Source organism: Benincasa hispida, chromosome 8 (genome assembly GCF_009727055.1).
Source record: "Benincasa hispida cultivar B227 chromosome 8, ASM972705v1, whole genome shotgun sequence".
NCBI lineage: Eukaryota > Viridiplantae > Streptophyta > Magnoliopsida > Cucurbitales > Cucurbitaceae > Benincasa > Benincasa hispida.
The window spans coordinates 35,885,938-35,898,738 of NC_052356.1; the positions used below are offsets into that span (position 1 = coordinate 35,885,938).

General features: G+C 28.4%; 1 protein-coding gene across 1 annotated transcript; it reads right to left on the reverse strand.

Moving 5' to 3' along the window:
* Positions 1-5,103: 5,103 nt before the first annotated feature.
* LOC120083515 (dCTP pyrophosphatase 1-like) lies at positions 5,104-5,915 on the reverse strand. Its single transcript, XM_039039289.1, has 2 exons — positions 5,757-5,915; positions 5,104-5,663 (listed from the first exon to the last, which is right to left on the reverse strand). The coding sequence occupies exons 1-2, from the start codon at positions 5,892-5,894 to the stop codon at positions 5,418-5,420; spliced, it is 384 nt and encodes a 127-aa protein (XP_038895217.1). The 5' UTR covers positions 5,895-5,915; the 3' UTR covers positions 5,104-5,417.
* Between the last annotated feature and the right edge of the window lie 6,886 nt (positions 5,916-12,801).

The following is a 12,801-nucleotide window of genomic DNA, read 5'->3' on the forward strand; positions in this document are numbered from 1 at the left end:
ATTATAACAATTTCTATCAAGATATTTCCATAAAATGGGGACCATAATACTTCCATCGACATCAATATTTCGAACCTTGGGTACATACTAAGTCTTACCAATATCGTATCACTCATAAATCAAACATATGTGTCGTATTGTATATCTCAAACTTCCAAGATGTATATCCTTGCATTTAATTTTTAGTATGGTCTACCTATTGACTCATACTTCTCGATCTTTATCTATATTAAAATGGGTTGTTAAGGGAGAATTTTTACATTCTCATTTTGCTCTTACATCTTTTATTAATTTCAATTTTACCCTTTGTTACAACAACTCGAGTCGAGGAGGTTACCCACAAAGTGGTGTATTCTTTTCATATATGGATGTCATTTAGACCATAGGTATGAAACATCACAATCTAACAATAAAGATATGTTTGAATAAACAATCAAGTCATTTGCCTTGTTACAACTTATTGAGATTGAGTGGTTACCCGACGGATTTGCATATCCTTTCGTATATGTGATCTAGATCATACATGTGAAACATCACGATCTAATTGTGGGCATATATTTGAACAAACAACCATGTTCTTGGCCTCATTACAACTATTGGGATTAAAGTGGTTGCACAATGAAGTAGTGTATTTTTTTGTGTATGGGTGTGATTGAAATCATAGACGAAACGTCATCTAACATGGACATATGTTTAAACGTTGTCTCATCATTTACTCTCTGAATTTTTATAAATTCATATATTATCTTTCTATTTCTAACATGGACATATGTTTAAACATTGTCTCATCATTTACCCTCTGAATTTTTATAAATTCATATATTATCTTTCTATTTAAATAGTTATAACTATTCGAGTTAAACAATGTAGAAAACTATTTAATTAATTAAAATATTTTAAAACCTTTTTCTTTCATGTTCTAAAATAGAACTATAAATTTCACGTGCTATTAGGGATGATACTCAATTCGGTTTTATCGATTTTGGGATCAACCAAGAAATAAATCAAACTAATCGGTTTTACAAAGAAGGGATCCAAACTAATGTCCAATAAAGAACAAAATCAATAAACTGGTTTTATTTGTATCGGTTTGGTTCTTGGTTTAATTTTTGGAATTTCCTCTTTTTCTTCCAATTTTTTATTTTTATTTTCACTTTATTTTGAATCGGCCATTTTTGCTAATTTTAAATTAAAACTGGGTCTATTTCTTTTTTTTATAAATTGAAATTTGACATTTTGTTTTTTTCTTGCCACTTTTCTAAATAAACAAATATACACACTCCATAATAATTGGTCTTTTATCTAGATATCAAATATACATGCATTATAATAATTAAAATATTAAAAAATGCCTAATGAAGAGTTTATTTTCAGGATATATATATCATTGGTTTAGTTCGGTTTTGATTGGTTTTTCTAATAAATATCGATCTGAACCAATACTTTTTTGTTTTCTTCCAAATACAAACCAATATGTTTAATTTTATACTAAAAAACAAATCAAATCATTAGATTGGTTTACATTGATTTAGATTTTCGGTTTTTCGGTTTTTTATTGCACCCCTATGGTCTAGTTTACCTAAATTTAGGCTTCTCTCAAATTTATATAAAAAGAAATGTCCCTTCAAATAATTAAACTTTTTCAAATATTTCATTTTGAGCCTAAAATTTTCAAAATGTATAAATATTTTGGCCCTTAACCTTTTCAAATGTCTACCTTTTTTTAGTCTTATTGGACATTTACAAAATAACCGTTTTAGCCCTTACATATATTTTGATTTCAACGAATTAGTAACATAGTTTAAAGGAAATTTTTTTAATGAAAAGACTAAAATAGGAACATAGAATAGACCATAATATAAAAGCAATTCCAAACCACCCATAATACTTTGGTAGTATGTAGTTATATAAAAAAGAAAAAGATTAAATTATAATAAATACCTCTAAATTTTGTTATTTATTTCAAAGATATCTTTATACTCTCAAAAGTTACAACATTACTCCTCATTTATATAAACGTTTCAAAAAAAGTACTATTGAAATAGAAAGATTTTTTAATTTCTAACCGAAATTGAAATTTATAAGAGAACTGTGTGACAATAACCTAAAATGATATGGTAATCTAATTTTTATCGAGGTTATTGCCACACACCATTACGTATCTCAATTTTTGTAAAAAAATTTCAAGAATTCCTCTTCCAATAGTAATTTCGAAACATGTATGAATAGTCAAAAATAACATTACAATTCTTAAAACTACGAGAGCATTTATTAAACATTTTTCAAATTTAACTCAATCGAGTTGTTACTCGACAAAAATCAAACATAACTCATTCAAATTGAAAAAACTACAAATTTAACTTTCATACGTAATTAATTTGTACATGAAACATCATTTTAATTTGAAGTTTCAATTCAATTTGAAAATTTCTAAATGATAAATTTAATCGACACAATTAAATTCATTTTATGTTTCAAATCTTCACCAAACTTTCACATTCATTTACTATATATATATCCAACAACCAGTGATGACTGAAGAAACCAACTGCATCCATCCTCTTTACACCTTATTACTAATCGTGTTCGACTAGATTTCACAGTTTTCAATTGAAAGTTACCTTTGAAGAAAAAAAAACGTATATCGCTTTCTTCATATCAATCTTGCTATAAAATACATAACCTTCTTTAAATACAACATCTTCTGTCATAGCATCAACATCAACTAAATCAACAAACCTACACTCCTTCCTACTGCTACTAGATCCATTAAGTTCACAACTATCAATGCCATGCATAGACACTATATTTGAATCCATACAATTTTAACCAAGTCCACAGCTATGCAAATATCATGAAACATATTGCTAACAATAATAGAAAGATACCAAAATACATCATTGTCTTTTGAAATCCTAATCATATTCAAATTACTTGATCTAAAGCTATACATAGTTAAACCGGTAATAACTTGGTTACCCTGAATATGTAACTTTTTAACAATAACCTCTGTGAACTGTTGAAAATTGGAATCAACCAAAACACACAAACATTCAATATTAAAGTTGTTATATCATTTGTTATCGTCCCACACACCCTCATACAAAATCGTGATCTTTTGGAGTGACCTTCGACTGAAATATAAACAAACAAATTACAATTACGATGTGGTAACATTAAACAAATATCTAAGGTTCAAGATAAGAGTATACAGTTAAATACTTAATGTTCAGAAAATCCACTAGTAGAAGGGAAGAAGGACCAAATTTAAAAGACCTCACGGCAAAAGGGAAACAAACCAATCGGCAGAAGGGAGGAAACCCCTTTTCTCGTTGCTATGTTGTTGTGGCGATTCCAAGTATATCGAAGGCAAAATCCAATAATCTTAATTTTTTAAACAAAACTAATAATTTATTCTTTATTTAATTATAAATTTTAACTAAAAGTAGCAACTATATCCACAAAAATATCGCTGAGAAATTAGTTTAAAAAACGTAGAAAACAAACAATGTTTGGGACAAATATGGTTGGAATTGTGGAAGAAGCCGTGAGATTTGTGGGGGCATATTTGGAAAAGCAAATAGGAGATGGGACCCCCCACCCGTGATATTTTGCCAGAAATCATGAAAATGAAAAAAATAGCTATATTTTCAATTGGATATTTTGTTTTGACTATACAATATAATTTTTCTAAGAAATAAATGATTAAGAAGAAATGAATTATCCAACATATGTTAAATTAAGAAAAATGATTATAAATTGAAACTTATCAACTAAAGTTAGGCCCAAGTTGGTGAAGCCCAAAAATGTTGGGCCTGTTTAGTTTAGGCAGTATTGGGCTAGCGTTTGTCGCAACGGTGCTCCGAAGAAAAATGGGAAAATCGGAGAAAACGATATCCATAAGGAATGATTTTAAAATTGAAATTTTTATAATTTAGTTTTCTATTTTCAAAATATAGGTAAAGAAAAATACTTTTTAGTCTCTAAAATTTTATAAAATTAACAATTTAGTTTATTAACTTTGATTTAATGATTTAGTCTCTGTCAATTTTATAATTCTTTAGTCCCTAAATTTTAGTATGTAATAATTTAGTTCTTATATTTTTAAATTTATAATAATTTAATCTCTACTACAAAAAATATCAAAATTAAATGTTATTTTTTATATTTTAATGAAGTAAACTTGGTAACATATAAATATATTGGATTCTTAATTTATTTATTGATCATCTACCTATCCAAGTTATTTCTTTCAATCTTAACACTAACTTTCCCAATAATAATTGAAGTATTACCAGATTTAAAGTATAAAGATTAAATTCTTACATACTAAAATATAAAGACTAAATTATTACAAAATTGAAAATTCGTGAATTAAATCGTTATAAAGCAAAGTTTATACATTAAATTGTTAATTCTATAAACGTTTAGGGACCAAAAGAAATTTAACCTAAAATTTATATTTAAATTCTGAACGAAAAGTTATTTATACTATGATACATATAAATTAAAAATATTCGTTGTATTGTAGGTACTCAAACTTCCAAGATTTGTATCATTCCATTTAATTTTTAGTATAGACTATATATTGACTCATACTTCTCTAGCTTTAAACTTAGGCTTCTCCCAAATTTTTATAAAAAGAAATGTCCCTTGCAAATAATTAAATTATTTACCATATTTCATTTTGGCCCTAAAACTTTTAAAATATAAATATTTTAGTCCTTGACATTTTTAAATGTCTTTTTTTTTTAATTTTATTGGACATTAACAAGATAACCATTTTAGCACGTTGATTTCAACTAATTGATAACTTTAACAAGTTAAGATTGACATATATTCGAATCACACATGAGTTAAAACCTGACAATTTTTTTAATGAAAAGACCAAAATAGGAACATAAAATTAACCATAATATAAAAGCAATTCCAAACCACCCATTACACTTTGGTAGTAGTACATCGTTATGTATAAAAGACTAAAATATAATAAATATCTCTTAATTTTGTCATTTGTTACAACATGACCTCTCACTTACATAAACGTTTCAAAAGTGACCCATAAAATAGAAATCTCGTAAACTTTCTAACAAAAATCGAGACTAAGAGAACCGAGTGACAATAACTTAAAATGATGTGGTAATCAATCTAAACTTTCATCATTCATTTCATATCTCAACTTGTGTAAAGAATTTAAAAAAAAATCCTCTACTAATAGTAGTTTCTAAACACTTATGAATAGTCAGGGATAACATTACAACTTTTAAAACTACGAGAACATTTATAAAATTAAAAAAAAAAAAAAAAAAGTTCAAAGTAGAATCTTTTATAATTTAATCCATATAAGATTGAAGAAGGAGAAGATAAAATAAGATAGGACATACATAGTAGAATTGGTTAAGATATATATGATGGGACTAAGGTTGAATTTGTTGTTGGTGCGGATTATTGAGAGGGTATTTAGAGGCATTTTTAAGGATCTTGGAAAGGGCAGCTTGAGCAAGATCAAGGCCACATACATCAGCAAGACGAAGCAAATAGAGGAAGACGTCGGAAAGCTCATCTTCCAAATGCTCCTTGTCGGCGGCGGACCAGTCCGGCAGCCCTTTTCCGACTTCCCCTTTCCATTGGAATATCTCTGAAACTTCTCCCACTTCTCCTACCTAATTTTAGATTAAACATAATAATTAGGATGTAATTAATTAATAGCTAGTAGGATTAGAAGTAGATTAATTAAATTAAATTAAACTGCTTACTAAGGCAAGGAGGAGGTTTCTTGGGGTGTGGTACTTATCCCAACCTCTGACCCGACCGAATTCCGCTACTCTCTCACTAAGTTCTCTTAGAGAAACCTCTTCTTTATTCTCTGCCTTCTCCATTTTTCTTCCTCCCATTCTCTCTCTTTCTATTCCCTCCCTCCTCAATTTAAAGGCCCAATCCATACACATTTATCGCCTTTTCGCAAAATATTAAAAGAGCAATTCTCACACGTCCAAAAGATTTAAAAGAGCGAGGATCTTCAAGTACTATAAAAAAAATAATATGTCTTTGGTTCCAAATCGTCTTAATTTTAAACCCTTTGAGTTTGGTATTCTAACTTACATGTTTTGAGTGGGTACTTTTGTAATTATTTTTTTGTTGATTATTTTTTCTTTAATTTTTGTGGTCTTGGTCTTTGTTGCTTTATTAATCTTTTGTTTTTGTTTTTGTTTTTTTTTACTTATTCATATAGTTAGTGTAATGAGAGGTTATTTTTCCTAACAAAAGTGGGTAGTTAGTATCATTATTTTTATGTGTCGAGATTCTTATTTTGAAAAGATGGTTAGACTTCTTAAATTTTATAAAATATGGTTTTGTGATGAAGTTTCATGTTTTTCTAACGAAAATTCTCACAAATAAAAAAAATGTCAAACTTTTTACAGAAATAGCAAAAAAATTCCTAATAGATATTGATTGACTTTTATTAGTGTCTATCCCTATTAGCCTCTATTAGCTTTTATCAAAGAATATTAAAATTTTACTATTTTATATAAATAGTTTTCTTATTTTTCTATTTTTGAAAATCGTCCTTTTTCTAATATGGTATTAAAGTCGTCAAACAAGTTTTTGGTCTACACAACGAGAAAAAGATTCAAATAATGATAAATTCGAAAAGGTCTAGTTTTGAGATGAAAACGTATTTCTCCAATATTGTATTGATGGGGTTGGTGATAGGGTTTTTCTTTTCATTCTCCTTTTTTTAGGAGGCTTATGGATACGGTGGGGGATCCATTTTCTCGTGCACTAAAAGGAGCGATGGTGGAGGGGAGGGCACTTGAGTGATCTCTCTCTAACTTAAAATCTAATTAATTTATCTAATCCAAATTTTCTTAATTTTAAAAAAATATATATCTTAAATTGGTTAAAAAATACTCGAATGGATAAGATATAAAATGAATATTTTTTAATAGTACGACCCACCAACTTCTTGGGCCAAACAAAGAGTGGTACTTCCCTAATCTTAGTTCTATCTCCTTGGGCGAAACACATTTTAAGGTGTTTGAGCCCCAACTTTAAATAGCTGAAGTGAACTATTATAGTTGTCACTCTATGTTAGGAACTTCAATCACCACCTATTGTAACCTACAATTAATTATATTATTATTATTTTAATTTTTTTTATTGCAATGTTTATTATTTATTACAATGTTTACTATTTCCTACTCTTTCGTTGTTGTTTTTTTTTTTTTTTTACAATGTTTATTATTACCTATCCAAACTTAAATAATTTGCACCACAAACACAAATTATTATAACTTAGACAAATATAATTTGCACCATAAATAGACTATTATAATCCACAAGCATAATAACATATTCATCGCCCCAAACATCCTAGTCGTTTGGTTTAAGGTTTTATAGATGCCCAGGAATTAAATATGCTTGGGAATAAGATTGCTAGGAATCAAGAAGAACTATGTTTGGTTGTGCATGAGAATGTTATCAAAATTTTATAAGAATAAATTATCTTTGATTATTTATAAAATTAAACGTTGATATCTCTATAAAATTTTAATAAATTAATTGATGAACAATAAATTCAATTCAAAACTTTGAGCAAACTTAGTTAATAATAATATTAATTAACTTATTAATTATAAATATTTGTAAAATGAATCTAATTAAAATTACTCGATTGCATAATTTGATGTATCAATTTGATAAATTTATATAATTATGATGTAAATTAATAAAACAATCCAAATTAATTTGAAAAGTAAATATAACATTTTGCGATTAAAAATTAACGAATTACAATTAATCAATAATAAATTAATTGTAATTATTTTAAAAAACCTCATAAAATATTGGTGAAAATGATCATTAATTAACTACATATATATAATTTATTAATGAATTGATAGTATTAAGAGAGAGACTAGAAGTTGGGTTGGCAACGGGGTCGGGGCGGGGTGGGGAGGGTTCCTCGTCCCCGTCCCAGATGGGGGATTTTATCCCCATCCCCGCCATTTCAAGGCGGGGACGGGGACAGGGACGAGGATTCCACATTTTCTCTTTTATTTTCCTATGGGGACTTTATTTTAATTTTTTTTTTTTGTTTGTAAAATTATATTTGGTTTGGGCTTTGATATTTTAGTTGGGCTTAGATTGGGCTAAATTAAAAATCAAGCTAAATACCTAATATATAGAGAGAAAATATTTAAAAATCTAATTATATATAGAAAAAATATTTAAAAACCTAATCAGGTCGACGCTCCGTCTCATCTCTGGTTTGACCACATCCCCGGTCAAATCTGGGATTCACCGTCCCGATCGGGATGAGTCTCCGCGGAAAATTTTACCAACCTTAATTGAGAGTAATTAAATTAGAGAAAGAAAAATAAAAAGAAAAAGAAAAAGAAAGGGGAAATGGGAGTGAAGGGTTTTAGAGTGTTTGATTAAGAATGGCAAAGGCAAGAGGGGAACAAAAGGAAGAATGAAAGGTTGTGATGGGGAATTTGTTCAGCCATAAAAGAGAAGAGGAAAACATTACATATTAACATTTTCCTATTTCAATCTTTAGCTTATTCAATGAAATCCATCGCAACGTGACTATCTCAAAATAATTTATAGATATAGATTTTGAAATCTACGTGTCTCCAATAAATAACTTAATATAAATTAGAAGTAACTTCTCTCTCATAATCTTACTGCGAGAAAATATTAGCAACATTATGATAATTTCAATGAACAATTTCATGCGAAACATGAAAAATCAATTCATGTTTGTTTGCCGCTCCTTTTCATTTTACTTGAGCATTTAGTTGAGTGCCACGTGTATCAATAGAGACCATTCTAGCTTTATCCATTAATTCAATACCCATCCAATGAAAGGCCTAGGTCTAATTTCTAAATGTCTTCTTCCTCTTTTTTTTTTTTTTCCGTCAGTCTTATCTTTTGATAAAAAGATGCACATACATCATTCCAACGTCTGGTTTCTGAAAAATACTTTCTTTCGTAGTTTTCGTTTGAATTTATTGACTTCATTTTTTGTTTGGCCCAAATAACTCTTAAGCCCATTGTGAGTCCCACAATATGTTAACATCAATTTCATGACATATGAACTTCTATATCATAAACTCCACGACTAAGACAATTCCATTCATTACCTAAGACTCCAAATTATTTTTTAATGGAAATAAGTTGTAGAGGTTTGAAATTGTGTGATGTAAACGCTCAGTTTTCGTTGATTTATGATTTTGTAAATGCTAATCCATAAATACTAACTTTTGAGACACAAGCAGTTAAGAACCTCTTTGAGGTCTAAGAGCCTGTTTGTAGACAACTCATATTTTGTTTTATGTTTTCAATTCCTTGAGTTCAACAAATATATGTTTGGTTGGCAATCTGGATTCATTTTTCGAAAACTATTTTCAAATTTTATGATCCAAATAGTGCAAATTATGAAAACAATTTTTTTATATTTTCAGTTTATCCAAATTTTGAATTCAAAATTTTAAAATGCAGAATTATAGTAAAAATGATTAAAACAATAACAATGATATTATTTCATGTTATAAACTTTGTCAAACTTAAAATGTGTAATATATTATATATATTATCTGATATTACAAAATAATGATTATACAAAAAAATTTAACATAAAACAAGTTCATAAATTAATTAGTAATGATTTATATTCAACATCATATTCAATAAATAACTAAATATATTTCCAATCACATTTTGAAAATTTGTTTAAATTGGAATTTAATTTTTAAATCTGCTACCAAACACATATTTAAAAACATGAAATACAATACTGTTTTTATTAAATCCCTTGTTTTTAACTTTCTATTTTCGGATTGTCTACCAAACATGCCCTAAATTTTTTGAATTTCTTGATTTGAGGTGCTATAGAATGTTTGGTTATTTATTCAAAAAATGGCTTTCAAGTAATTTTCTATATTTCAAATCAAGAGTTCAGTAAAAGAATTGTTTGGATAACTTATACACTTGTGAAATATATATAATTTTATGAATGTTTTGTTTTTTAAGAATAAATGAAATGAGACTTTTTTTTAAACTTAGATTTAACACAAATATGTAAACTAATATAGAAGCATGTATTTATGTAAACCACCAAGGTTAATCCATGATGAAGCTAAGGTTAACATTTTTAAGTATTGGTGGTTAAAGAGGATGAAAAATATGAAAGAAGATAATTGAAGATTGTTATCTAAAGCTTCAAAAAGGACAATGCAATTCCCAATTAAGGTCCCAAAGACATAATTATTGAAATGAAAAGGACAATAATGGCAAACCCTCCATTTCATGGTACTAAGAAACTTTAATGCATTAATGCACACCATAGCTTCATCATCATAGGAATTTTGAACACTTTTCCCATTTTCTTCTTTTTAGGAATTGTGGACCTCATTCTATATACCAAGCCACTACCTAGTGTCTAGTTTGTTGGGTCACTATTAAATTATCCAAAGTTTAAGCTGAAATCAATATTAATGGAAAAGAAAACGATACTACTAGAATTCGAGTATAGTCTCTTGCATTGATAACATGTTGATGTTGAGATTTATGTCTCAAAGCCTCGTAGTTAATTTGTTATTTAATATGATAGTTGATTATTTTAAATATGCAATAATGAGTTATCTATTACAGAAAAATCTAAAATTATTTCATGGGACTTGAATAGTATGGAATGGACATAAGGTGGATAATGTTCAAGTGATAACCTAAAGGGTCTGTGGCATATGGATAAGGTTGGGTATCTTATCTTTGTAACACTATGGATATGGCCCACTTGATGTTTACAAACGATGTGTATCAAATTGTTCATGTGGAGACATGCGAGTGGAGGTATCCTACATAATGAAATTAAGATTGGACCGCGAAATACTTAATTTCTCTTTGTAACACCGTTGATTGAAGAGATTAATATTTTATAAGATAACCATACATAACTCAATCTCAATCCTGAGTGAGTTATGAATTCCTGCCTGCGAGGGCTTTTCCTTTAATTTGTATGGATGAGAATGACATGGGTTGCCAATTCAATAAGCTTACCATTTTAGAGAACATACCAAGTAGAAAGCGGAACATAACTACACAAGATGAAATTCACTCCTTCCCGCCTTTGAGGTAAGTAGATGAGTAGTTCTCTTAGGTGTTGATTTCAGGTCTTTAAACAAAAGGTACTTGGCCTCTCACTAGCCCAGGAGAGACTTTGTTTATAATAGACCATAAACAAATTGTTCATCGGAGGGATCAGTGGTAAGAGGTAACTACATGAGTAAAATGGTAAAAATTTGACCTAGTTATAATTACGAACAACTTGTGATGGATCAACTTACTAGTAATGGTTAAATCCATGGACGCAAAAAATTCTATAGTAGGAAGAGTGCAACTATGGGTTTTTAGTGGAATAACTCACAGTTAATGAATGTTAATTAACATAATAAGAGTTTAATGAGTTAATCTTGGATCATTGGAGCTTCTAATCTGTATGTCCTTTAGGTCTCCTACTAGCTCACAATGAGTAAACAAGGGTCATTAGTTTTAAAAGAATTTGAATTGGTTGAATTAATTAAGGGAATTACATTAATTGTATATTATATAATTAATATAATATATATTGACACATTATAATATAGAAAAATTATTTTAAATAATAAAACTGCTAAAAATATTTACAAATGATAACAAAATATCACTCATGTAATATCCACTTCACATATTAAATGAGAATGGTGAAGTTACTCAAAGAGAGAGATTTTTTCCCTATGCAGTGTTCATCCTCTCTCTCTCAAGGATACAGCAGAGAAATGTTTTCTTAGTGAAAATCATCTCCTATCCAAAATAATTCCCTACTCTTTCAAAAGTCGGTTCCCATATACCAGTCCTTGTCAAGAGAATAGTAGGAAAAACTTTTTGGTGACGTCTTCATACTGTTCGTGAGAGATTGATTGTTGAAGGCTTGGAGAAGATTTGAAGAATTGTTATTCAAAGATGAGTTCTTCTCTACAATTTATTTTGACGCTTAGCTTGTAATTGCATTATGAATGTTAATTTCTTTGTTCTGTGTTCTAAATTTCTAAAACAAAATTGAAAGCAAAGCGATCACTCGTTTCCGCTACAAGATTCAACCCCTTTAGTTAAATCTCCAATTGACCCAAAAATCTAAATTAATAAATTATGATAAATTTGATTATATCAATAATTTAACAGTCACAGGAGGAATCAAAATAGATTTTATATCATCAATCATATGAAAACTTCTAATTCTTATGTATATTCCAATCTCCTAAGTTTAGAGATCAGGAATCCATGTAAGTATTGGACTTGAGGTATTAAGAAGAAGAAAAAATTTTGGTATTAGTGTTAATATTTCAAGTAAAAATAGAGAAGGATCAAGACAATAGAAGTTTAGTTTGGTTAGATGTGGTTATTACTTTAAGACCATGGACATATAGAGAAAGAGAATTTAATTAAAACTAACTAATGACAATGTTTATGCAATCATTAGTGATAAATGATGAGTGGTGACATCAGACTCATTACCTATGTCTTTTCTTGCATTATAATTCATTCCCATTAATATATCAATTCATTAATTTTGCTTTTGAATGATTGTTCTTGAAGCATCAAACCACCTATATGACTCTTCACTTCATATATAAAAATCATCCCCACAAGAAAGTGGTATCAATTCAAGTATATTTTTATGGATATAACATCAATTATCATTCTAAAAGTTTATGATTCGATCATTTATCTTACAGCTATTAACAAAAAAAAAAAAAA